Source organism: Mugil cephalus, chromosome 14 (assembly GCF_022458985.1).
Source record: "Mugil cephalus isolate CIBA_MC_2020 chromosome 14, CIBA_Mcephalus_1.1, whole genome shotgun sequence".
Taxonomy (NCBI): domain Eukaryota; kingdom Metazoa; phylum Chordata; class Actinopteri; order Mugiliformes; family Mugilidae; genus Mugil; species Mugil cephalus.
The window spans coordinates 1,412,238-1,438,525 of NC_061783.1; the positions used below are offsets into that span (position 1 = coordinate 1,412,238).

The 26,288-nt window shown below is 42.1% G+C and overlaps 2 protein-coding genes across 5 annotated transcripts in view; both read left to right on the forward strand.

Moving 5' to 3' along the window:
- The first annotated feature begins 3,837 nt into the window (after positions 1-3,837).
- On the forward strand, positions 3,838-10,451 carry myclb (MYCL proto-oncogene, bHLH transcription factor b). Its single transcript, XM_047605579.1, has 3 exons — positions 3,838-4,093; positions 4,916-5,588; positions 7,275-10,451. Exons 2-3 carry the CDS (start codon positions 4,940-4,942, stop codon positions 8,054-8,056), a joined length of 1,431 nt encoding a protein of 476 aa, XP_047461535.1. The 5' UTR covers positions 3,838-4,093; positions 4,916-4,939; the 3' UTR covers positions 8,057-10,451.
- A 1,037-nt stretch (positions 10,452-11,488) lies between these two features.
- trit1 (tRNA isopentenyltransferase 1) overlaps positions 11,489-26,288 on the forward strand; it is a 33,948-nt gene continuing 19,148 nt past the window's right edge. For 2 of the 4 annotated variants that reach the window (XM_047605628.1, XM_047605629.1), the window contains exons 1-2: positions 11,489-11,679; positions 26,142-26,282. In XM_047605628.1, coding sequence (XP_047461584.1) covers positions 11,521-11,679; positions 26,142-26,282 — 300 coding nt within the window. In that variant the 5' untranslated portion in view covers positions 11,489-11,520. The remainder of the gene's footprint in view (positions 11,680-26,141; positions 26,283-26,288) is intronic. The other 2 variants (XM_047605631.1, XM_047605633.1) reach the window with 2 other exon arrangements.

Here is a 26,288-nt window from a genome sequence, read left to right on the forward strand (position 1 = left end):
ACAGTATAATGAAGTAATTTTGCCGCTACTGCAAGAATCCCCTTGGGGATCACTGCAAATTTATTTAAATCAATCTAATCTAGTCCAATGATTAGACGCAAGACCCCTACATAACACAAAATAGCATCCATTTTAATCCACAATTATACTAAAGGCAACATCATAATACCACAGGGTGGCACAGCGGCTCGGTGGTTAGCGCTGATGCCTCCCAGCAAGAAGGTCCGGGTTTTCTCTCTTTCTAGGCTGATTGGTGACTCTAAATTGACCCTAGGTGTGAGTGTGAGTGCGAATGGTTGTTTATCTCTGTGTTAGCCCTGTGATAGGCTGGCGACCTATCCAAGGTGTACCCCGCCTCTCGCCCAATGACAGCTGGGATAGGCTCCAGCAACCCTCACGACCCTAGTGAGGATTAAGCGGTAGTAGAAGAAGATGAGATGAGATGAGATAATATCACAATAATGTATCGTATCGTAAGTATTATGATACATATCATGTGAGTATATTGTTGGTGCCACGGCAAGTTCAAGAGCCACAAGAAATCAGTAGAAATAGAGTGGAAAACACCTTTTTGCCACCACAACTAAACATATTTATGCTGCAATTTTAAAACAGATAAAACAATGAACAAGTATTTTTAATAAATGATTTCTGAAGGAGATGTAGCCAGACTCAAAAACCAGATCATAAACTGTGGAACGTTCGTCCCTACCCACAAATAGAATAGTAGACAAACTAGCTGAGGAAGCTGATTTGTCTATGTTTTGTCAGCATTAAGCGCAAGAAGAAGTTCATGTTTCATGTCACGGTAAAGATCTAAACGTTTTTGAATTGTGTGTGTGTGTGTGTGTGTGTGTGGGGGGGGGGGGGTCTTCTAGTGTTAAAATCAAATGTTTTCTTGTTCCATCCATTCACCCATACCTCAGAATCAGAATCTCTTTATTGTCCAAATGTACAGTGTATACAGGAATTTTACCTGGTGTATCAGCGCCACATAACATTAAATAAAAGTTAATTATAGAGATTATAGAGAGAGTGTGAAATCAACTTAGTTATTCAAACATTGCAGCAACATAACTGTCACCTGACACCTTTCTTCTCTCCCATCATAACCTGTGCGGTGGCTCCTTATGGGAGACAGTTTCTTAAACAGAGACACTTTGATAACAAGACAATAACAATGTAGTCTGATCACACATTTTTGGTTTTAGCTGTTGTGTACTAGTATTGTATTTATATATATTAATATGTAAACTGCATATCAACACTATCATGCCTTATCCATCATGCAATACCATCTGAGAGGAATGCATTTGGCTCCAAATGTATTCCGTGGCATGACGAAGACCCCAAACATCCAGCCAAGGTCATTAAAAACTATCCCCAGCATGAAGAAGAACACGAAGTCCTGGAAGTGATGGCATGGCCTCCACAGAGCCCTGATCTTAACGCCATGGAGTGTGTCTGGGATAACATGAAGAGACAGAAGGATTTGAGGAAGCCTACATTCACAGAAGTGGTTAGTTTTCCTAGATGTTTGTTTCAGAAACTGTGTGCAAGTGAACCTAGAAGAACTGATGCTCTCTTTGCCAAGAGGAAAAGCATCCTGGTGTGACCAGGTATCGATTTGATTTAGATTTCTCCTCTGTTTATTCCCTTTTTTTTTAATTGATGAAAGTAAATTTAAATTCCATTTTTGAAAGCATTCTTAGTTTATAGCCTTTTTTCACATCTGCCTATATATGTATGTATATGTATAAGAACTGGCAGCAACAAAGTCTGACTGTGTCTGGACAAAAGGGGGCATTTCAATGCACCAAAAAGTCTACGACCAACTAGCATGTACATTCTACGCCAGCATGAAAGAAATTACCTTTCTTTACAGCAGATGGCAGTAGTCTATATTCTTCATACACAAAAGAATCTGGAAAAGCAACCACCACTCAGTTAGGTACCCAAGTGAAAACGGATGCATTCTAATAATTCAACTGTGTTTTCAAGGTTGTGGTTTGTAGCACTATTAAATTGTTTTGTATTGCACCGACACAATTTGGCCCATTTTAGTCAGTGGACAAGGCTAAACAACAGGAACACTTTTGTGTCCTACATCCTCCAAAATTACCACACAGTGGAATAACCATCTTTCTGACACTGCTTCAACATGAACTGAGGAGGTTTTACATGTGTACTGAATGAAAAATGTGTGTACAATCCTTTGTGCAAAGTTAACTTCTCTTGAATCAAGGTAATCAGATAGTCCTCAGGTTATTCACTAAAAAATGAGAGGTGCTCTCTTTTTTCAGTATTTGCTTCTGTTTCTCTCCTGGTGCTGGCTTGCTCGGATGAAAAGCCCATCAGATCGATGTCTCTCAATGATGGGCTCCACTGTACAATGTGTTTAATTGGTTGAAATTTCACAGTTGCCCAACTAGTGGCAGCGGTTTGAACTGCACCCAGAAAACTATGGTCACAAGCGAAAATCGACGGCCCAACATTGGCCAAGTGTCATTGAGCGTCAGGAGGTTGTCAAGAAGTATTGTCATTAATAACACAGGTATTTTCTCTGTACATGAAACAATACAACTGTTAACATTCATTAAAATCATTAATTTATTTATCTTAAATCTAGGCATCTTTTCGTACATTGAAGGGAGTCGGCTCTTGCACTTACTCATGTTGAATGATTAATTCAAAGAGAGGGGCATATTAAGCATTTAGTAAGTATGAAACAAAGCAGAAAAATGAGAGGAATGAGATGAAAGCAGCAGGAGAAAGAGAGACCGGGATTAAGATTGGCAGAGTGAGAGAGAGAGAGAGAGATTCAGGCGGAGAAACTGAAAGATTGCCTCTTCTGTTTCTCCAGTCTGTTAGTTCAGTTTCTTTGTAGCGTGTCTCCTGGGAAAGAGTGGATATAACCCTCTAAAGTCTCCCCTTCATGTAGGGTCAAGATCTTTTTGATCAGGGGTGACTGGGGATAAAAGCGCAAGAGGGGGTTGGGAGGGAGTTAGGAGAAAGGGGGCAAGAGAAAAAATGAGGAGAGAAGAAAAGAGGATGATTGACAGAAGATGCAGTTAGAGAAGGGAGGGGCTGTCTGAGTTTGATGGGAAGATGAGGTGGACAGACGAGGATTTCACGCTGTCTGCTTCGCCACTAAGCTGGAGGGGAAACTTCAGAGGGGCAGTTATAGGGAGGATGTTTCTCAATCATTGCAGTCCTCCAGAGCAAAGCATCCCAAAGTTTCCGTTTTACGCCTCAAAAAATGAAACAAGTGTCAGCAGGTGTGTGTGTGTGTGTGTGTGTGTGTGTGCAGCTGTTGAGGACACACACACAACATGGCAGACACAGAGGGCTTTACATCATGAGCTTGATATTGATTACTGAGACTGTGTGATGCATGGGTGACACCAGATACTGGAGCCATATGTCACCATGAAATTACTGTGACTATCACACACACACACACACACACACACACACACACACACACACACACACACATACATTGATAAGTCTTTCACTTTTGTGAAGAATGTCTTACAGCCCCTTATGCAGCGCGATTATGATTATGCAAAGATGCTCGTGCACTTACACAACTCGTGTTTACTATCGCACAAACGTTCGTGTTATCTTTGCATAGTCATTGCAAAAGCAGCGCCATGTCACCTTATGAAATCAGTGTCAAATAACGCCTCCTCTGAGCCAGGTTCCTTCAGCAAAAGCGCCGCGCGTGTTTTTGAGTGTGCTGCACCTTTAAAGAACAGGCGTGGCTCTCCTACTACGATCCGCCTTTTATGCATAATAGCCAGCCCTCTTTCCCCGCGGATCATATAGTGCCTGCAAAGAAGGGTCCACAGCCAAACGCCTATCCAGCCCTTCGAGCGTTGGGACTACGACCAAAACAGACTCGTTCGCACCTGTGTGCGTTTGCCACCCGGAGAAAAATAAAAACAAGACATCCGGGGGATAAACGGATATAGCTCGCATTTGACCCACTGTTCCAGCAGCTGATTTTTTTTTTTTTTTTTTTTGGACACTTAAATCGCTCACAGTGGATCTATGAAGCAGCGGGCAGACTTCTCACTCTCAACACCAGGTGAGACTCGCTTTTATAAACTTGTCTTGAGGCGATGCCAGGATAAGAGCGCATGGATGGCTGTTTCTGACAATAACTGAAGCGCCTTTGTTGTTATTTATTTAAGTTTGCAGCTCTCGGGCGCGCCTGTTTCTCAATTAACTTGATCGGCGCTTTTTAGTCGCAGCTGAATTCTTTGAGCTTGATAAGGAGCTAAGCCCAGGAGGAGCAAATGAACTACTTTGAATGTGATTCCCCTTCTGAACAGGTTCAGTGGTAGAGAGGAGCGCTACCTGTCTAAAAAATCAATCTATTTCAATTTAATCACTCTATTTTCTGCTGAGCAGTCATTCGGCCCCCCCTTTCTCCCCCTCTCTGTCTCCCCCTGACAGTATACTATTAAAACAGTGTTATGCAATGAACACTGTTGCGAAACTTGAACTTCTCAGCAGCAACACAGAAGTTTTTTTTAACCTTGCAGCATGTAAGCAGACGATTTTTTATTTATTTTTTTTTTTTACTTTTTTACGTGTGGAAAAGCTTTCGATGACTGACTTTATTTATTATGAAGGTTCCATCCTAATTATCTAGCAAGGTTCTGGCCTTAGTCAGTAGCTGAGCTGTTCCACCTTTAGTCAGTGTCTATTTCTCATTGAACAAACTGTAGGCCATAATTAGGCTATCCGGTGGACTGGTGCATGCAAAGTGGCTGCATAACGCACGGCCACAAAAACGAGCCATTCTCCCTCCGAGGGCAACATGTCTACAGACAGCGGTGTGATTATTTTCGGTTAGAATGAGGCTCCGTCTTAATACAACTGTTGGCTGTGTATGTCTCTGCAGACAGGGAGTGATTCACCCCCCTCCATGCCTGCAGCCCCCATGCCGGGCATAAGCTCCACCGCGCCTCGTTATGAAAACTGGGACATGGACCACCTCGACCACTACCAACATTATTTCTACGACGACCACGACCCGGACGAGGATTTCTTCAAATCCACTGCGCCCAGCGAGGACATATGGAAGAAATTCGAGCTAGTACCGACCCCGCCCATGTCCCCTATCCGGGCAGTGGAAGGGTCGGGCAGGGTCGAACTGTTATGCCCGTCCCTCGGGGACAAGCTGGAGTGGGTCTCTCAGTTCTTGGGGCAGGAGGATGAACAACAACAGCAGGAGCTGCCCTGCAAGCTGGCCTCGAGCAGTGACTCCTTCGGGAACCTGAGCTCCATCATCATCCAGGACTGCATGTGGAGCGGATTCTCTGCCGGACAGCAGCTGGAGAGAGTTGTTGGGGAGCGCTGCGCTCCCTGTCCCGGGACGGCGGCGGCCGCCAAAGTCGCTGCGGGGTCCACCTTAACGTCCCCGGGGAGGATGCAGGGTGCCCCCGCCGACACGCCAGCCCTAAGCGGCTTGGCGGCGGACTGTGTGGACCCGGGTGCGGTGCTCACTTTCCCGCTTAACGCCGGATGCAAGAAACAAGTGTCCTCTGGTTCAGAGTCACACACCGACTCTTCAGGTCAGTACCATGAAATATGACATGGATGTTTTCTTTTTTTATTATTATTTTTTTTACACAAATATGGAACTAGTCGACTTGTGCTGAAGTGAGCCTTGTGTTTCTGCATTTTGTACTGGAGTGATCATAAGACCATAATCACGCCTCGGTGTCATTTTTCTCGTGGTTTTCCATCAAGTTCCTGTAATTTAAAAGTAAAAAGAGACCAATTCTAGACAAAATTGTAATCAATTTTCTTTCCCGCATGTGACCTAGGGTCTATTTTCCTCATTCAGGAAATGGTGTCCTCTGGTTATCACTTATCTAGCCATAATGGTTGGCATGGCACATGACTGCATTGCGTTACCTTGGTGCATGCAACACATGCTTGAGCCCAGAGAGCGACACGCCCATTGAAACATCTGCTGCTTGGCAGGGCTCCAGCAGACCAGCTGCAACCTCTCCCTGCTCCTCCAGCCTGACTTATGATAACAATATCCTCTCCATGCTCCCCAGCTCGGATTTGACATGAATTCAATAAAGAGTACCCCTTATTGGAACTTTATGTAACGAGTAGGGAAAGGAGGGGAAAGGAGGGGAGAGGAGGGAAATCATCCCTCTTTGTAGTTATTATGTCTGGTCTAAATTTGCCCTTACTGGAGACCATATTTTTTCCTCCTTTTCCACTCCCTGAACCCATATGACTGAGTTTGGTATGTAGGCTGCCATGTGATGTTGAGCTTGGACCATGCATAATGGTGTGTGGAATGTCACAAAGGGAACTTGTTGCTGCATTCCACCACTCAACAGGCTGCAGCGCCAATTGTGTCAGTGGGTGGATTTTGTCCGAGCCAGCCAGGGCTGTGAATAGAGTGGGATTAGCCATTTAAAAGGTCGGCTGGGCAGGCAGAATTCTTTGACATCAGTATGAGCGGTTATTTCACACCGTTTCAGGGGATAATGTGTTCCAAGAGTGGACTGAGCGGTTATAAGGAATAAATGTGCGCCTGAGCGACAATAACGAGCCATTATAGGGTTACTTGAGAGAATTTATCCTGGATGCCTTGTAATGTGAGCTGTCATCTTTTGTGGTATGAATGCTTGTTGAGAATAATGGCCAGGAACCTCCTCTCTGCAGAGCTCTTTGTCCAACCCCTCTTTACCATGATATTCATATAGAGATTACTACATTAGGTCAAATCTGCACAAGTGCAATTACTTTAAAAGTATGTTTCAATTTCCAAGAGAATAGGAGATCTCCCTAGAGTCTAGTTAGGTTGTGGAAATCGAGCCGATAAGACCTTTCCTTGTGGTGAGTGCTTAGTTTCCATTCTAGTAAATGGAGCAGTGAAGGGTTTTAGATAGTTGCAGTGGTGAATTTTAGCTGGCTCGTTATAACAAGCTGAAGAATGCCGATCAGCCTGACTTGTCTCTCCCTCTGATCCTTGCTCTGTCCACATGAATGAAGAGGGGGAATTTTCACAGAGGGAGCTGATCTAATGCAGTGATGATTCAGAGCATTAGTGAGAGTGTGTGTCCTGTAGTGTGCAAGAGAGAGTGTGTGAAGTTGATTTATTTTTTGTTAACAGAAGCTTTTAATTGGTTTAAGGAGGCAGGGGGCTAGAGCGAGTGTCTCACCTCAGCCGTCTTTTTGTAGAAACATTTTATTTATGGGATGTCTGATTTTTTTTTTCCTCCCCCTTTCAGATGATGGAGATGACAAAGATGAGGATGAAGAGGAGATCGACGTGGTGACGGTAGAACACAAGCAGCAGCGTAAACCTCGGCGGCTGGTGAACACCCGTAAACCAGTGACCATCACGGTGCGAGCTGACCCTCTTGATCCTGGAATGAAGCGTTTCCACATTTCCATCCACCAACAGCAGCACAACTATGCTGCCCCATCTCCAGACACTCTGCCCTCGCCACCCGAGCCGCCCCGCAAGAGAGTTCGGCAAGAGGCCCTGACACAGGTGACCCAGCCTCACCAAAACTCTCATTACCACCAGCCCCGCCCCGGCCACGCCCCTCTGAACTTAGACAGCAGGAAGTCTACCCTGACAGTGGCAGGGGCCAGGTCGGAGTCACCTAATTTCAGCGCCTCCTCTCCTACCTCCTCCATGTCGCCTTCATCGCCTCCATCTTCTTCCTCTTCCCATTCCCAAAGCTCACCCTCAAAGCCTCACTCCTTCTCCCACCTCTCTAGCCCACAGTCCTCCGACTGTGAGGACACAGACAAACGCAAGGCACACAACTTCCTCGAGCGCAAGCGGCGAAATGACCTGCGCTCACGTTTCCTGTCGCTGCGGGACGAGATCCCGGGCTTAGCAGACTGCCCCAAAACCCCTAAGGTGGCCATCCTGACTCGAGCCACGGAGTACCTGCAGCAGCTGCACACCAGCGAGAGGCAGAAGGCTCAGGAGAGGAAGCAGCTGAAAGCCAGGCAGCTGCTGCTGCTGCAGAGGCTGGCACAGCTCAAACGATCTTGAACGGGATTGGTGGTCACCTTACACTCACAGTACTGAATGGGACTACATGAAGGAGAAAAGACACTAATGTTCACTTTGAGTTGGTCACGTTGGAATAATGCGGGTTGGTTTTCTTTTTGTTTTGTTTTTTTTTTTTTTTTGTGGTTTGCACATTAGCTTCTGGGTGATTGACAATGCTGCAAGCTGTCAGGACAGCAAGCTAGGGACTGATCCTATGGGGCCTCTTACGGGCAGATTAATATGTCCATGGTCACTCCGTATAGGTTTGTCAAACTGTCATCTCTCCCCTTGTGAAAAATATTTAAAAGTGTCGCTGGCTGCAGGAGGGCCCGCTGTGAACGCAGCAGTGTTTATTTGATAAACTGCTACAACTGTGCTGTTAGCTGCTTCACTGCTCAGACATCTCCTTGATTGTAACAAGACTTGTGCTTTCACAGCTGCGTTGTCTCTGCTGAAGTTTCTTTTGTAGATCCCACTGCAAATTTAATCTCTTTCATGGTCTTATGCTTCTTAGGTCTTGGCACACAGCTAGTACATTTCAAGTTGAGCCTTTTTCCTGATCCCTTTCTCTCATTCTCCATAACATCATCCTGGTTTGTTCTTTTCTTTGCTCATCAACAGTCACAAGTTTCCACCTTCATTCAAGCCTGAGATTTGGGACAGCAATGTGAGGATACAATGTTAATCGGCATGTCTGACGTAGATGGGTACTGTCATCTGTGGCTGCAGGTTCCACCCGTAACCTGAACATTTTCTTACTGCACCAGAAATGCCCGGCGACAGCACTGTCACTGCAGTAACAGTCCAATTTGTAGTGTCACACAGAGAAAATAAAAATTATGTTTCCGTGCAAACACTGTTTGAAATTCACACGGTCTTGATCTGCAAAAAAATAAAACACTACTCAAATGTTAAATGTTTATTCTTGTTGTGCCATGGAGAACAGCCAAAAGATGAATGTCGACTTGAGTTAATTATCTAAAGTAACGGCTTAAGTTAAATCTGCAAATTCTTTTGCTTGGACGTGAAGCCCATGGCGTTCCAACTGTGTGTGACTTTCATCTTGCTGTCTGATATATATATTTTTTTTTCAATGCATTCGATGTAATGCCTTTAGAAGCCTTTAAATGTAGACTATCCAGTTGGATGTTATGTATATAGAACCCTTATTGTACAGTCCCTTTCGAAACAAAACCAGAGCTGTCTACTATGCTCCTCCTAGTTTTTGTTCGGCCCTATGTCGTAAGCCGGGCCAAGCTTGCTGGCTTTTCAATGATAACTCAAAGCTTCTATTTTTGTTAATAAAATGATTATGAAAAAGAGTCAAAATAAAACACTTTGAACATTGATCACACTAGCCACTTTGTCACAATTGTTTGTTTTATGTCCACTTGTTTTTGGGTTTTTCATTTTGCAAAGCCTACCTGTTCGATACTTTTCTTTTCCTGAAGTTTATTTGTACAAGTTGAGAGTTGACAAAGGTTTTATACTATATTTTCCTACCGATTTGTGTTTTAGTGTGAGCTAATGACTGTTTTTGTTATTGTAGCGCTCAAGGCTTTATTGGTGGTTATGTGCTGATAATTGGCATGTGCAGTCTGCTTTCTCTCTCTGGACGGGAAAGCACCCGAATGCTCCTGTATCCAATCCAATCATGGTAGCACTCTCTTAAACCTGGCCAGGGTGGAGTGGAGGGGGTGGGGACTTAAGAGGATCTAGTGATTAAACTTCTGGCTGTGTATAGCCTTTAGTGACCTTAATGTTACTGCTTTCTCTCTGCATCTTTTTTCCCTCTTTTGCAAGTCTGGTGCTCCCTATTGTCCCATAAGCCATGCAACAGAACACTGTAGCCCTGGATCTAGTACTGTAAATGACGAGTAGCATGCCTGGCTTTACCAGCTCTCAGGAAAATCCACATTGATTGTAGTCTTATAGACTGTAAGAAAAATCCATCCCCCCCACTATGCCATGCTGTATATATAACATAAACTCAGAGGCTGCTTCAGATGAGTAAGAGATCAGACAATTTATGATGAAACTGATTGAAGAGGAAGAAGTCATTCACATCTCTTATTCCTCGTTCAGAAATGCTAATTTATTCAGCACTAACCACCAGTTAGCCTGACTGGATTTATATTTTCCTCAAGGTGCACCCATCACAGTGGTTTGTGTAAGCTTTCATTTTATTTTATTTTATTTTTATTTTTTGAGTTGTATTGGTCACTGGTTTCTGCTGTGGCACAGTTACAGTAGCAGTGGATTTTGCTTACTTTGGGAGTTCAACTATGGTGATATTTGGAGCCTTGTCTCAGCACTTTTTTTCCTTTACCTCATAAGCCTCTATATATGAAGAGTAAGTCGGATTAAAATGAATAAATCTCATGGTTTGACATCAGAAATGACTCGTGTGTCTCTTTTGCTCATAACAATTACCTTCTAGCTATAAATGTATACACACACCCCTATCCACTTCATTAGGTATACATGTGAAAGCAAATGTGCTTCTGCACTAAATGCCTTTTTTGTGACTATTCTGATGTTCAGTTTATGCTGAAACGGTGTCAAAGGGGTGCCAGTTCAACTATGTGGTCCTTTTGGAGGATGTAGTTTGTGGTGCTGTTGAAATGGATTGAATTAAACACAAATGTGTTTCTGTTATTTAACCCAGCTTGCTGACTACAATGGGGTTGCCACAATAATAAAAATGTGTTGGCACAACAGTTCAATAGTACTCCAAACTACAACCTCCAAAATAATAACACAGTTAAATAACGCTCTGTTATTTAAAACGATAACCTTATAAAGATTTAGTGTATTCAAAATACTTGTAGACCTAATAAAGTGGCTGGTGAGTCTGTCGGACATCACTTGATTATCTCCGATATCTCAGACCTGGATCAGAATGTCATTATAATACACATTACACACTGTCTATGAAAACCACTTGTATGAGTGAACATACAGTACATTTCCCTCTCCCCATTCGCATTTTGTTCTCAGTAGTTTCCAAGGCAACCCATCCTGGCATCTTAACCATAGCAACAAGCATCTTCTCGTTATTGCAGAGCTCCAACGGTTTCCATAGAAACAATGCCAACTGAAAACCACTTCGCAGACATCGTGGACGTAAACAGCAATCTCATCAGTACACAAATAGGACAGCAAGGCGACCATAATCCGCGATAACAACCGATCCAGTTCACTTGGACTGCATTGGGCCAGATGCGTTGATAAATTAAACCGTGTCACTGTAATCACATTGGCTTAAAAGTTAAAATTGCTTCAGTTAAAATAACTGTCCCTACCAGACGCAAACAAACACGTACGCATCTTCACGTAATCGCCATCAATAAACGTTGCCAAAGCAACGGCCTTCCGTCGCACGGCAACAGAACCCACCTCTCATCCTATACTTCGACAGCGCATGCGCGGCCTCGTCAGCTGGGCGCCGGGCAGACAGCATCATGGCGGCTTCCACTCTTGGCGTGCAGTGTGCTTTGCGGAGAGCGATGGTCCCGTCTTTGGTGGTGATTTTAGGAGCTACCGGCACCGGCAAGTCCAAACTGGCGATCGAGATTGGTAGACGGCTCCTGGGAGAAATAATTAGCGCCGATTCCATGCAGGTAGGAACCGTGTTGACGCGAGGAAATGCGCAGGGAGTCCTTGACATGGCAGCCATTATGCTTTAGACGACACTCGGATTGTTGAAATAATTCGATTGTAGCGGAGTTAAGCAAATGACTTTCATCCACATAGACCAAGATCAGATCGCAGAAGCAGAATATCATCGGAGTTGACGCTGGCCATTAGAGAAATCATATATTACTGCGCGGATGCCAGGCGGTTAGCCGAATGAGACATCAAAACGGGAAAAAATTACTATTCTATTAAGATTTTCACTCCAACCTCATTGGTCGGAGATGTAAGTAACTAGTGTCCAGCAGGAAAGCTCACCTCAGATTTGTCGGAACAGCAGATGACATGGTATTTTAACATGTTTGATCTGCTTTAGCTGCAGCCTACAGGCCTACAGGGCCCTGCAGGCAGCTGAGGAACAGAGTTCAATGATAAATACAGAAGTCAGAGATCGAGCCAAACAGCCAGTCAAAATAAAGATACAGCTTATTTATTAATTAACCACATTGCTCCTTTTTAAAACCCTGCCATCAGATCATCTTAATTCGTTAGCTCTCTATCAAACGAACGTGACATCAACGTGCACAGTTTTTTATAATATTATTAAACGGTAGTGATGGGATGAGACATTCAGCTTCTTTTTAAAACTACTAACTTGCAGCCTGCATTTACATCACTGTGTATTTCAGACCAATGCCCCTTGATGCTATTACCTGGCCTCACATTTGACTTTTCTTATGTAGAAACAAATACATCAACGTGATGATGAAGAAATATTTAAACTGAATGAAACCATAACAATATCACAATGTGATGAGTGATTCTGAGAAAGTTAATGTGTCACAGCAGCAAAAAGGAGACCAGACGAATGGTACCTGTTCATTCGAAACCTCAAAAACAAGATTGCATCAGGAGGGCAGGTTATGTAATGTAAAGCATGAAACATGAAAATACAAAGTGTTTCGTGAATTATGTGTTTTTACTACGGGTAACACCAAATATGAGATGCTATCACTACCAGCGTAGCAATAAAGAGAGGTGCTTTCAAAATGTTGAATAAATGAGTAAAAATTATAGTGGAAAGTGAAAATAATTGTAGTGTAAATGTTACAGTGCACCTTGGCGCTAAATGAAGCAAAGTAAGAGTAAACACAGATCAGTCATGAAGAAGATGTAAAGAGAACACTGAAATGTTGTAAATATTTATTGATCCACCCCTTTCTTTTAATACTAATATGGTTGTGGGTTCGGTTCAATTCAGGCAAGCAGTGACAATAATAAGTCTGCAGGAAATAAATGTCAATTGTAGTGAGGGAGACACAGTTTTGTGTGAGTGCATGTCCAAAACGCGACATTTAAAAACTCTCACGCTTTTTTCATCCGCTCTCCTCTCTACATCAGCCCCGGTCTGCCCTTTTGGTTCTCAGGCTCTGTTGCCACAGCAACGAGAGGGCACGCACACAAAAGAAAAGGTTGGGTACTGGTTGGAGTCTGGGTCACACTTAGAGCACGTCATGGGCACACACACACACACACACATCAGAAAAATAAATAACACAAAATAAGCCAGCCACACCTTACTAAAGGTGATTTTCTGTGACTGCAGAAATAAGTAACTAATCACATCCTTCATCACCTCTCTCCTGCTTCACCACCGCCCTCTTTCCCTCATCTTGGTGCGCATTGTCCTTGAGAGTGTGTGTCCCTGTGGGGGGGTGCCTCTTCCAGCAGTCACCTGGTATTGGGTAAACTGGGTTACGCTAATAACATTTCAGCCCAGAATATCTCAGTGACCAGCAGCTCCGGCAGAGAGAAACAGTGGCCTAGTTACAGCACGGCAGCCCCAGTAGCAATCTCCACAATCCCTGGCCTTGTTGCTACCCCCTGTTTGTGTCTGTGACAGTGAGAGAAAGTGAGAGAGACATGCAGACATGGAGTGAGTGAGAAAGAGACTGCTCATGTGAAAGTGAGGCTGTGTATAGGCTAGAGCCGGCCTGTGTTGTCTTTGGGATAGGAAACAGTCTGGTCTTGTTTGGGAGAAAGCAGCATTGTGCTGAGCTGGTGCATATTCAGCGCCGTGCTACGCCGGCCCAGCAGCTGATAGTGAATGGGCACGCTGTGGCCACTGGGAAGTGTCTATTGTCCCCCGGAGAATTGGTTCCCACACTCCCTAACACTCCTATTGTGTTACCGTCACCCCCCTGCCCCTGGTCCATTCCCCCCCAACCCACAGTTCATTGGACATGCAGGGGGATATTATTCACTCCTTAAATGAACATGCTATCCATGGCAAACGCACAAGCGCCCCGCTGTACTGTCACTGAATGAGCCTCTGCCAAATAGTGTAAATCTGTGGTTCCCAAAGTAGGGTCCAAGGAACAGCAGGGGTCCTTCAGCAGTATAACTTGGAATTATGGGAAAATTTGAGTGTATGACTGATGATGATGATTTTAGCCTTTTACTGCACTCACTGTTCACGTTACCTCAAGTATGCAGTTGGGTTTGCATACTTTTATTTATTTTAGCAGTTATCCAAAATATATTGTAGTAATTTGAAGATTCTCAGGATATCTCAGGATATATCCAAATTGGGGGAAATCCCATTGGCTAAAAAAACATATAACTACTTTAATATGTTTAGGTAAATACTAATTGTATCGGTGTCCAAAAATAAATGCACCTGATTGTGCAGCAAAAGCGGTCCAAGTCTCACTAGGTATCCACAAGCCTGAAAAGTGTTAAATTAGCCCCTTAACTCCTACAAGCACACAACAACCCACCAGTGCGCCATATTAAGAATCAGATGAATCCGGAACTGGGTTAGTGGTACAGCACAGCATATGTTTTTCTAAATTTAACTGCACCCGTTGCCCTTTTACATTTAACTTCCTCAGGTTCCTTTTCTCATGCTGCATGCTTCGACTAAACTCGACAGTTTTCTCTATTTCTGTCTTATTTGCTGGTTATGTTGGCCTTTAAATTCAAACACAGGTAGACAGATACATTTCCAGAAGCTTAAAGTTGTCCATTAAAGCGGATCATCCTCAAGTCTAATATTTGTACTCTTGTGGTAGTATTAAGCATGGGCTAGTTTGAGGAAAATATCTCGGGTGGAAATTTGAAAAGGACTTTTGAAGCCACTCTTGTTCATACCAAGTACAAGTATTTTCATTCGAATATTCACTGATACAGTGCTTTGGAGTACTTCTGAGCTGCAGTTAATATTGTCTTCATAGTTTTCATGCCATAATCCCTCCTAAATTATGCGTAATTCTGCATATTACACAAAGTAAATTGAATGCTGTTCATGAACAGTTTGGAGCTCATGCATTATCTAAAAATAAAAGGTTGTTGGGTTCGTCTGAAATTTTTTTGTTATCTGATGCCTTCAGAGGAAACCGAGGACACAGGTGAACTAGATAACATGAGATTATCAGAGAATAAAGTCTTACCTCCTCCCAGTTTAAATTGCATATAAAAATGACCAAAACTGAGTTCATTGTACCCTTTTTTCTAAGTGTATAACCAGGCGTTCCAAACTGTGCCATTTGGACAGATTGTGAATAAAAAGGCCATAACTTTTGAATGCTTCAACATACAATCATAATCTGAAAGGTGACGCTCAGGGGAATTATATTTTATATTGTTAGAGTAACTGATACAGAGTTAGTGAAGTAAAATCACATTTCTTGCATTACTTGTCATTTGAAATTATGCACAGAAGCCCCCATTTTTTACCAAGGGGTCAGACTGCACTACTACACTGAACTACACTATACCGGGGAAGTAGCATATCATTTAGAACGGCTCATTGGCTACACGATATGCGAATCATCGGCTAAGTTCTCTGCAATTGGCTCGGCCTGTGGCTGAATGGGGAAAGAGCTTATTTCCAGCGGTGACTCTCATTGGCTTCTGAAGGCTGGTGACGGCACATACTTGCTCCTCATTCGTTCAAAGGTGTATCAGTCAAAAGTTCAAAGGTTAAACAACGTAAAAAAGAAGTGTATTTTTTGATAAAATACAAATATTGCGACGTATCTCCTTCTTCGTCCAGGACGTTGAAACAGCTCTATAATGGGTTATATTAATGAAGTCAGAAGAAAAAGAGCTTTCCAAAGACATATAGCACGTAGCATTTGCTCAAATACAACTCATCTACATAGCTCATATTTGTTCAAAAAAATACTGCCATCCTTTGTTCAACCCGTCATAACGTTAAGGGGATCAAGATCTCAAGTTAACCATGGTACTGTTTGTCTAAAATGCACACGTACACATTTTTGATCAGTCCAGTCAGGTTTTCTGATGAACTGTAATGGAAAGACATTTGTTCATTAGGTGTCACCGCGGGGGAAGCGGATGACATATCAAGGCAGCACTTACTGACAGTGCAACGCTTTGCAAGGCAAGACATTATTGGTAATAAGAAACATTTGACATGGGTGGTGACAGTAAGGGGATAGACTGAGTGATTCATGTGAACGGTGCTCAGACTGAAACACTGGATCAGCTGAGCTTTGATCATCATTCATATGTTGCTTGTTCTGCTGCATTGCATTATATCAGTGAAATGAACTCTATCTTGCTCCACTTCTCATTGCCAGCATTGACGCATAGACTCTTCATGTGTTTTCGTATTTAATTTTTTAAAATTTAATTCTCTACTTACTTGAGATATTTAAAAATAACACTGTTTTTGCGTGCTTTAATGAAGAATTGTAAATAGCAGGTGTTTCACAGCGATTCACAGCATTCTTACAACGCTAATGAAATAAAGATTCTGTTTTCATCACTTGGTGTACTAAGATGTCAGGAGGCAGTGTGTCTTTACAGTTTTAGGTGTACTAGTTGAATGCACCAGCAAGAAAGAGCTTTTCAGAAATGGTCTCTGCTTGTGTACATAGCTGCTGGCTGCTGTTGATTTTTATCGATCTAAAAGAAAAAAGAGAAAGATAATTAGTTTCGCTTCCATGGATTTCCTATCTGTAGAAAGTTTTGCATCTCTGCAAAGTTTATTTGTGTGCGCTGGTGAAATGAATGGAAAATAACTGTTGCCTTGAATGTAAGACATTCATCTAAACAGATAGTTTGTAATGCAGAGTCTAGTCTTAACCACCAGCACCGCATTCTGTTAAGCCTGTTTTTATGCATGAGCTGTTTTCTCACGCTTACTCAAAGTCACATTTTTGAGTAACTAATTGCACATCGTTGCCGCAAAATAAATTGTTTCCCTGCAGAGAGCAAAAGGGGATCTTGTGTGTAGGCAGGGCCGATGGGGGGGTGCTGTACTTAAGGGCATCGGAGGTCCTGGGGGCCAATTTAACAGGTCATGCACATGCTGGCACCATTACTTTAGCTTGTGTTATGTTCTGGTGGCTGGTGGTGACCCTTTGCTTTCTTCGTATCTGAAAGAAGGTGCTGCCGTTTTCTCGTGAGTACAACACAAGCAGTGAAAAGGATGATGGTTTGACAGCCTTATTCCCTTTCTGCTAAATGTGAAAAATAGGCTCGAGCAGCAGGAGAGCTGTCATGTGTCATCTTGGCCCTTATTGTCCCATAAAAGTGGAATGAAGGAGTTCTTTCATTGTGAAAAGACCCAGGGCTGATTTGCTTTTTAAGAGCTGTAAATTTGGGATGGAACGGTCATGCCACCATGATTTCAGTAGTGTGAAGGGTGCTTATTCTTTCGCACGTTATACCAGAGGTTTTTACACACTCAACACCAACTGCTCATCTATCTATTAAACACATCCTACACAAAAACTCTACAGCTGTGTTATATCCCTCTAATTTGCTCACAGTCATCCCCTCCTCCTCCTCCTCTTCCTCCTCTCCTCGCTCTCTCTTACTGTGTCTCTTTCTCTCTCATAGTGTTCTCAATGTGTCTCTCTATCTGTCTGGTGTGGCTATGACCTGTCTGGACTTTGACGTATCTGTTTGTATTGTAACAGGCAATGCTGCCTCCCACATCTGATTTATGATGCTTCTTTTTCAGCAATCTAAGCTGGCGTAGGAGAGAGCTGTTTAACTCTTATTTTTGTTGTGTGTGAATTGCAGTCTGCGGGTGTGGTGACGCGGTCACCGCCACAGTAAAGCAGCGAGGGAGAGGAGGATAGCAGGATGGAGCGGGAGGAAGGGGGTGGGGGGGGGACTACGCCATGAATGATTTATTAGTCTGGCATTACTGGGCCATTCCCCACAGAGACAGAGCAGAGGAAGATGGAGGGATAAATTGTTGAAGGATGGTGCCTTTAGGGGACGAATAGATGGGATAAAAAGAGAAAATAAGCAGATAGGTATTCAGTCGTAAGTGTAATAGAGGAAAATCTTCAGACAGAGGGATAAAAACATAGAGCCAGCTTACACTAGGTGTAGGGCCACTTCCAGAGGTCAGATTGAGGAGAAACGGCACCTACTGACGCACAATTAGATTCAGTTTGCAATTGTGTTCATTTTTTACTGAATAATCACATGTAGAAATGCTCTGATTGGGCTTCTTCTCTCGAGCACCATTTAAAAAGACATAAAAATAAATATTAATATCTAATACAAGTGTTGTTTTGTTTTCTTAAATCCTTTTGTAAAAATGTAATGACAACATATTAAGGCTTGTTCAAAATTTAAATTATCGTCTACAGATGATCAAATCATGTTGCTTAATCTCACATTTTCACATTTAACTGCCCCATGCCTTAAAAGGTAATATTTGCTATTTCTTAAAAGGTTATCCAATCAGTGTTGATGGTAATAAATTATTATTTTTTATGCTATATTGAGAGATTGTTGTGATTTCTTTTCTGCTGTAATTTTTCAGGGTTCATATGCTTTTATTTTTGATTGGTAGTAGTGGAAAGAGACGGAAGTACCAGGGTGAGAAAGAGGGGACAACCCTCTCAAACAGGTTAGCTGTCAGGGTGCAGATTTCTAAATTCTTCTGCTCACACAGCTGTGATGGCCTATGTGCTGTCCATAGCAAACATGTGTGCCTGCTGGCTCTCTGTTCTAAATGTAAAGATGTATGAAATACGACTGAAACAAAGAAAAAAAACATTTAAACTTAAATTTAACTTTAAATATTGGCTTGAGACTACTGGAAGATTTATCCCTAAATTCATCCATCCTGACAATTTGCAGAGAAATCTTGTCAAGTCCTTGGGTTATGAGAGTTTACAGATCAGCTCTTAAGATGATAACTGTTTTGCGTATAGCTCCAGACCCTACGCAGGCACCTTACCACATTTATTATTTTCAACTCAACATGAGCCGCTCTGTTCCAGTTGCCTTTGTGTAAAGTACTGAATGAAACTCAACTGACTTGTCACCCGCAAGCATTTTAGTGGTGTACACCCATAGCCCCATACAGTAGGCTCTGTGTAGTCCTGTTACGGGAGTATAGACTTAGCTTTAAACTAGAGGTTGACTGATATATCGGACTAATATTTACCAATATTTTACTGGCAATGGCCGATGCCAAGAGTGTGTTCACCGATGTATGTGTTTTTATCCCAGAATCCACAGGCGGCCCTGTAATGCTGTAGACCCTGTGGACCTGTGCAGCCCATACATTGCCCCCTAGCAGAGAGGCTGCGGCTGGAAGCTGGAAAATGCTTGTGCTCTTCCTCTTTTTACCTATTTATTTAATAAGTGTTATGCTTTTAGTTAAATAGGGATTTGTAATGTTTGTTATTTGTGTTGTCATTTTTAATCATGTGGAGGGAGAGGAGCTCCAAATATCATCTCAGAATAATCGGCAGCATGTATTGGCCCTCGGCCAAGATGATGTAAAGGATGTAAAATAAAAAATTAGGATTGGTTTTGGCCCTAAAAAAAATCCATATCGGCCTCTACTTCAAAGCCACTCATGAACTTACATGTTTTGTTTTATGATTTAACAATAATGTCTACAAACATATGGAACGCCTACTATTTCATTTTCAAATCTTGTAGTGTGTGCATGTTTGAGATCAGAATTCACAGAGTCTGTCTGTGAAGTTTCTCCTTCAGTGTGTGATTTCGCCTGCATGGTTTTAACAAGCTTTTTAAAACTGTGAGGCTTTGAGGTGCTTGAAGGTGATGGCATAGTATCAGCTGGAACTTTAAGCTTCATTGCTCTCGAACAGTTGATAATCAATCAACTTAATTAGGTTAATAATAGGGATGTCCGATAATATCGACCGATATTAGCCTATTTTTGTAATATCTGTTCATATAGTTAATGCCCGGGTTGTGCTGCTGCGCGCTCCTGTGCACTCCTGCTGCTGCTTGTGGGATCCTGAGACAGTTACCGGCGCGCAATTGATGACTTTATCAAACCGCACTCTGAGCCAAAACAACAACAGAGTGAAGCTAGTGTGGCTAACAGGTTGCTCGCTACCTAAAATGAGTGTGGGTGGGAAAAAAACCATATCGGTTGATATCGCAATTGGAAATTAAGAATTTGGACAATATTGGCTATCGGATCTCTGCAAAAAGTCAATATCGGACGTCCCTTGTTAATAATTCACCACATTACCAGTTAAATAGATCTGATTGGTGCTTTAAACGGTAAAAACAGAAAAAAAAGAAAAGTGTTAATCATAAATGTCTTCCCGTCATCGTCATAGAGAGCACATTATCGAGACAAACACAGGCAAACCATTACGTTAGTTTACCCCATTCTGAAAGGGCTGCCTTATTTCCCTTCACCCTTTATGCTCTTTCTGAAACTTATTTTACGTCTGAATGAGTGTTTGTTCTCTGTCTCTTTTTCTCCTCACCTCTCTCTCTGTCTTTCCTGCCCTCTTTTCTTCTTGTCCATGCTCCCCTCTTATTTATGTGGCAGAGGAACAGCTGTCTCGTGCGGGGCGTAAGGTTGGCCAGGCAGGCTGGCTGCAGGCTCTACGGAGCCTGAACACTGAGCTCATTGTCTCGCACACGCACACACACACTCTCACATTCTCTCATTTCTTTCATGTGCACAAGCCACATGGTCACATCCATTCACATTCATTTAAGAGCAAGACAGGAAGGAGTAAGCAGCGGAACCCACATTGGTTGGACTTCCATTGAAGTACGTTATGATGTTTGAAATTAGAAAAAACTTGAACTTGAATCTGTGAAATATGTCCTCTGCAGCTTTCTCTGGGGGAAAAAAACTTTACACTACCTTCTCTTTTATTAGTTGATGAAATACAAGAGTTAGGAAGAAAACGACGCAGATAAAGCAACCAAGTAACTTACTCAGCACAAATCATCCTTCCGTAACTTCTGTTCTGTCGGCTGTTTGCCTCTTTAACAGCATTTTACATCTCTCATCCAAGCCAGCTGATAAAACGTTACTCGTATCTTTTCAGGTGTTTACTTAAAAACATTCTTGGCAACTGCTCATCCAGTCTCCTCGATTTATTGTGACATCTTCTTTCAGTTTCCTCCTCAAGATGTTCAAACTCAATTAGCTAGGTTGACTTTTATTTGTAATTCCTTCATGACTCTGAGCCCCAACATCACAGCAATTGTAGCTCATTTCCAGCGCTTTGACTGGTGGTTTTTAATTTATCTCTCTCTCATTTGCAGCTTCCCCTCAAAGCGTTCGCCCCCTTCGTATCTTCCACTCAAGTGGCTCTTTTCATTCTTTCTGATTTGCACTCCGATTTTCTCCTGCCTGATTTTACTCTCGGGTCTCCTTGTCCTCTTTAAGTCTAAATGAAAATTGCGTAATCTGTTTTGGCAACACACCCACGAGAGCACATAAATGTACATTAACGGCATGGCTACACAACGATTATGACAGAGCGTGCGCTCACAGTGGCTGGTAAGGCTGGAAAGAATGAGTGGAACCGTGAGGAGGAGGGTGCATGGGTAAGTAGAAACTTCATTCATGTTGTAATTGTGGAAGTGTGGAAGAAGCTCATCATTGGATGAAGAGCACATGAAATGATTTGAAAGTTGAAAGAAGGACAAATGCTGGATGTGTGGAGATAGTTTTCTAGCTGGTAAAAAGTTGTGCATGTTTAAAACGGAGCCTTTATCCTTTTGCCACGTGGGGAACACAAGTATGTTAATGTGCCTCCAAATGAGACACGCATGGCCCTCACTCAGTTCTCTGCATCCCTTTCTGTTAAACACACAAATAGACCACGTCTCTGTGCGTCTGTCTGTCTGTCTTTCTCTCACCATCATTCTGCCATCCTTCTCCTAATTATCCTCCTCTCTTCTCTCCGTACAATCTGTGTGAGTGTATGTGTGAAAGAGAGAGAGTGGCGAAGACAGAGGAGGGTTGGTGGTGGATAATGTGGGCAAATTTGTCAGGAAGCATCCTGTTCTCTGTAACGAGTACACAGTGTTTCTCTGTCTCCTCTTATGTCTGTTCTTCTCCTTTTAATGCTCTTGTTTTTCCAAGTGCCCCTTCAAATCTTCACCCCCTTTGATATGCTCTCCATCCATCTACCCATCCATCAATTCAGCCACCCTGGCTTATGGTAGTGTCGTGCAGAGAAGCCGTGAATAATTTATCAGCCTCGGTTGTTCTGCCCTGCCCTCATCCCACTTTTGGCTTGCCACAGAGCTCAAGAACATTTGGTCAAGTACATCAAGTACACACAGTGTCACCGTAAACGTGAGTGTGATCAATGGCTTGTGCAGCCGTATTGATCACCCAAGACTTGCATGTTGGGTTAAACAGTCTGTAGTTGCGTTGGCTTTAAAAATACAATGTGACTACAGGAAGATGCTCTGTAGCATAGTTAAGTGCCACTAAGAGGATGTGGTCTTGCACCACACAAAATGCTTCCTATACTGACAAACAAAACTGAAATATTATTAACGCGTTGATTTGGGTTCACATGATCTAATTTCTTCTGAAATGGCACACAAGAATGTCAAATTTGTCATTTTACCACCAATCCAATAAATGTGAAACAATAGAGGAAAAACTCTGTGATGATTGAAAACAGATTCAAAAACACAAAACTCAAACTCAAACTAAAAAAGAAGACATAAAAATAAAACTCAGCAAACAGATTTATCAGATGAACTTTTACTGGCACAAGCTGTTGCTAGCAAGTAAACATTTTAGAAGTGAAATGCATTTAAACCCAGTTTTTAACATTGCCTGACATTTAATCCCAGTAAACATTCTCTGTCTTAGATAACGTGATTACTTTGATGTGAAATAGCACAATAATAGCAGCGAGAGTGATTTATTTCAGCATTTAATTCTCACATCCCAGTTTGTCTGTGTTTTTTTTGTTGGCTACCCCCAGTATCTTGTGTTACTTGTCGTAAAGCCCTTTTATAATAACCTTGGACATTTTCTTGGGACCATTGCCCATCCTTATAATGCCAGCTATTTTGAGAAGTACACAAGTCATTCCTCCAGCGACACAACACGGTGAACATTCTCACCAGTTGATATATTTAAAGGACACAAACTAAGGATATAGCTTTGTTCTTTTATTGTTAACTGTTAAGCTCTACATGTAATCTTATTCTTACTGCACATATATAATGCTGTTGCTGTATGACTGTATGATGCTGATTGAATAATGAGCCTCATTCAGGAAGAACTATGCATGCCTGCGCTTGTATTTTTGGTTATATCTACAATTGTTCTTAATTTGAAAGGACTTTTAGCTCATTTTCACATGCTGCAGGCTGTTCAACCATGATTATCATATTAAATCAAATTTAGATTACTATATGTTAACCACTTATGAGGATTGCATTGTTAAATTCCTGGGCTGAATAAATTGTATTGGTTCATTAATCTCTGAATTAAAAATACAAAAACCCAATATTGCATGCACTGAGCTCCTGAAATTATTTGCGTACCACTTCTAAACTTAGTGTCACCATCAATTACTACCAGCCTCCTGCCAGTGTGAGCTTTTTTTTGGTTTAATTTTAATCTCAAACCATTTTCATTCAGTTACTGTTAACCCGTATACTGACAAGGCATTTACAACACCCCAACTGTTTTACCTTGCACAAGACTTGACCTTTTGGTTCAAGTTTCTTACTTTGGCTAAAAACAAACGATTAGCCAAGCATTTTAAATTTATAATGGTGGTATTCATCATTCAGAACGCCTGACGAAGAACAGATTTGAATGGTTTAGAACCATTAATGCATCTGGAGTTCACTTCTCTCATGTTGGCTCTTGACACAGGAAGAAAAAAAGCTTCTGAATGCAGACAATCCAAATTAGCTTTATCGTATAAATACACACTAAGGCACACTCTTCTGCACAGCATCTGTGTGTAGTCTGTCCTCAGCCATTCGAAGTGTGTATGTGTGGGTCAAAAGGTGAATTAGCCTGAAGTTGCCAGGAAAACTTGATGAAAGTCAAAACTTATCGGTAGACTTAAACCCTGCACAGATCAAACCAAACGTTTGAGTTTAAAAAGAGAAAAAAAGAAGCGTGGTGAAGCACTCCTTTGTTTAATATTTCAGAGTGGGAAAATACAGCCTTTAATCATAACAGCCAGTCAGCTATTGAGAATGACGCACACTCCCAAATGAACACAGCAGTTTGCATCATGAACAAACAAATAAAGTCATACTTTAACATAAAAAATTTAGAATGCTAGGACTATGAATTTCTATACACCCATCGATAACACTGCCAGTCTAACACCCACTAACAATGTTCTCTTGCCTTACACAACAGGACACCCTCACAGTCACAACACATGACGAGGCACAAGAGAGCTCTACACAATATTAGGAACATAGTCATAATGTTATCACTTATGGCTTAATATATATGGACTGTTCCACCAGCCTGTCTGAACATTTCTTAACTGATGAGCTTCAACTGTAAAAAGAACTGAAACTAGAATTAAGTTGATGAATATTTTGGTGCCCATCACAATAATTAAAACGAATCCATCAGCCAAACAGCAAGCAGAAATATGTTAATCAAGTTCTTTTTTTAAATTTTTTATTTTTTTTTATTGAACATGGTTCCGTTGATCCCCAATGGGGTTCGCCAGGGGAAGATATTAACCTTAGATTAACTACATTACAGCCCTGACAGCTCACTAAGGAAGAGCAAACTAAGCACAGTTACTCCTACATCACATAGAAGCTACAAATCTGCTGAACGCTGAGTGCAGCGAGACATTTGTGCTTACTCTTCTCCTTTCCTCTAATTTCACGTGTTGCTTTAACTGCATAGACTGTACTTAAAGAATCACGATCTTAAATAAACAAAATATCCTCCCCTGGAGACTCAAAGGCTTTTTTTTTTTATCCTTCTTATTCTCCTAGATGGCACGTGCACTGTTCAACTATATTAACCACATCAAATAGCTCTGTCAAAGCTGAAATAGCGAGGAGAGGGTAGCTCGTACCTCGGCTCCACAATCTCCAACAGACGGTGAAAACCTGTGTTCTCCACTGCAGACATAGGCTAGTCATCCAATGCCATAAACTCTATAACCCTTTCTGAAGAATTTTTACTGCCTAAAGGTAATTTTTCTCCCATCTTAAACGCAGTGTTCAGTGTTTGTTTCAGGTGCTTTCCAACATATTCCTTTTTTTTTGGTGGAGATTCATTTTGTTAGTATTGGATGTGATTTTAGTTCCTCTACTTCTTAGATTTTTTGGCAGCTTTTACACTAGCCAACCACCACTAAAACCACTTGATGCTAGTCAACCAGCAATAATACAGACATTTTGATGCTTCTGGGAAGAGATCTGGTGTATGGCAGACCTAAAATAAGTACCTAAACGAAAGATCGGGCTTCACTTTAAAGTACTTCTGTATAATTGTAAAAAAAAAAAATTCTGTAAACCATCATCTCTAGTCTACGTACAATTGCAGAAAGACAAGTGGATCTGAAGATACAAATATTAAGTACACACAGTAAAAGGACCCTTGTCTGCTTTTGATTTGCATATTAATACAAGACATAGAACACAGTGATGGAGAAGGTCTCCAGAAAGAGAGGCCAAGTTAGAAAGTGTTCTACATTCACAGATATCCCTTTAAAACTCGACCATGCATGTGAGAGCGAAAATCACGACGGACTACGGTATGCCACCCAGCTGTCAAATTCCACCAGGTAGCTCCGTCGTGAGGTGAAGTTAAACGGACAGAAGATGTGTATCATAATTTGCAGGAATGGTCTTGACCGTTTCACTTGGAAGACAGACGGCGCTCATTTTTATGTCTTCCATAATGGCCCTGATTCCACAGTCTGACATTGACAAATATACAGACATACTTACACAAACCCTCCTACTAGCATAGATTTCAGTCTCCTGCCTTATTGTGTTGTGTAGGACCTATTTATACTGTGTCGTCTGGGGGTTTATGCTTACTTGGATGGAGAAACTCCCATTTTAGAGTACATTATCTAAACTTTTAACCTGTCATACAATCGTCGACAATTTAATTCCATACTTGTGCTGTGATCATTTGGCTTTCGCAGTCTGTTGATTCCTCCCTTTGTGTTCCTTTCAGGTGTATCAGGGTCTGGACATCATTACCAATAAGGTGACAGCTGAGGAGCGTGCTCAGTGTAGACATCACATGATCGGCTTTGTGGACCCGTTAGTGAGCACCTACACGGTGGTGGACTTCAGAAACAAAGCCCTGGCACTAATATCC

Excerpts from the sequence above, each read along its gene's own strand:
- myclb (XM_047605579.1), top strand. The coding sequence starts at position 4,940 with ATGCCTGCAGCCCCCATGCCGGGCATAAGCTCCACCGCGCCTCGTTAT. Across the intron at positions 5,589-7,274 it reads GTCACACACCGACTCTTCAG|ATGATGGAGATGACAAAGAT; the intron begins GTCAGTACCATG and ends TCCCCCTTTCAG.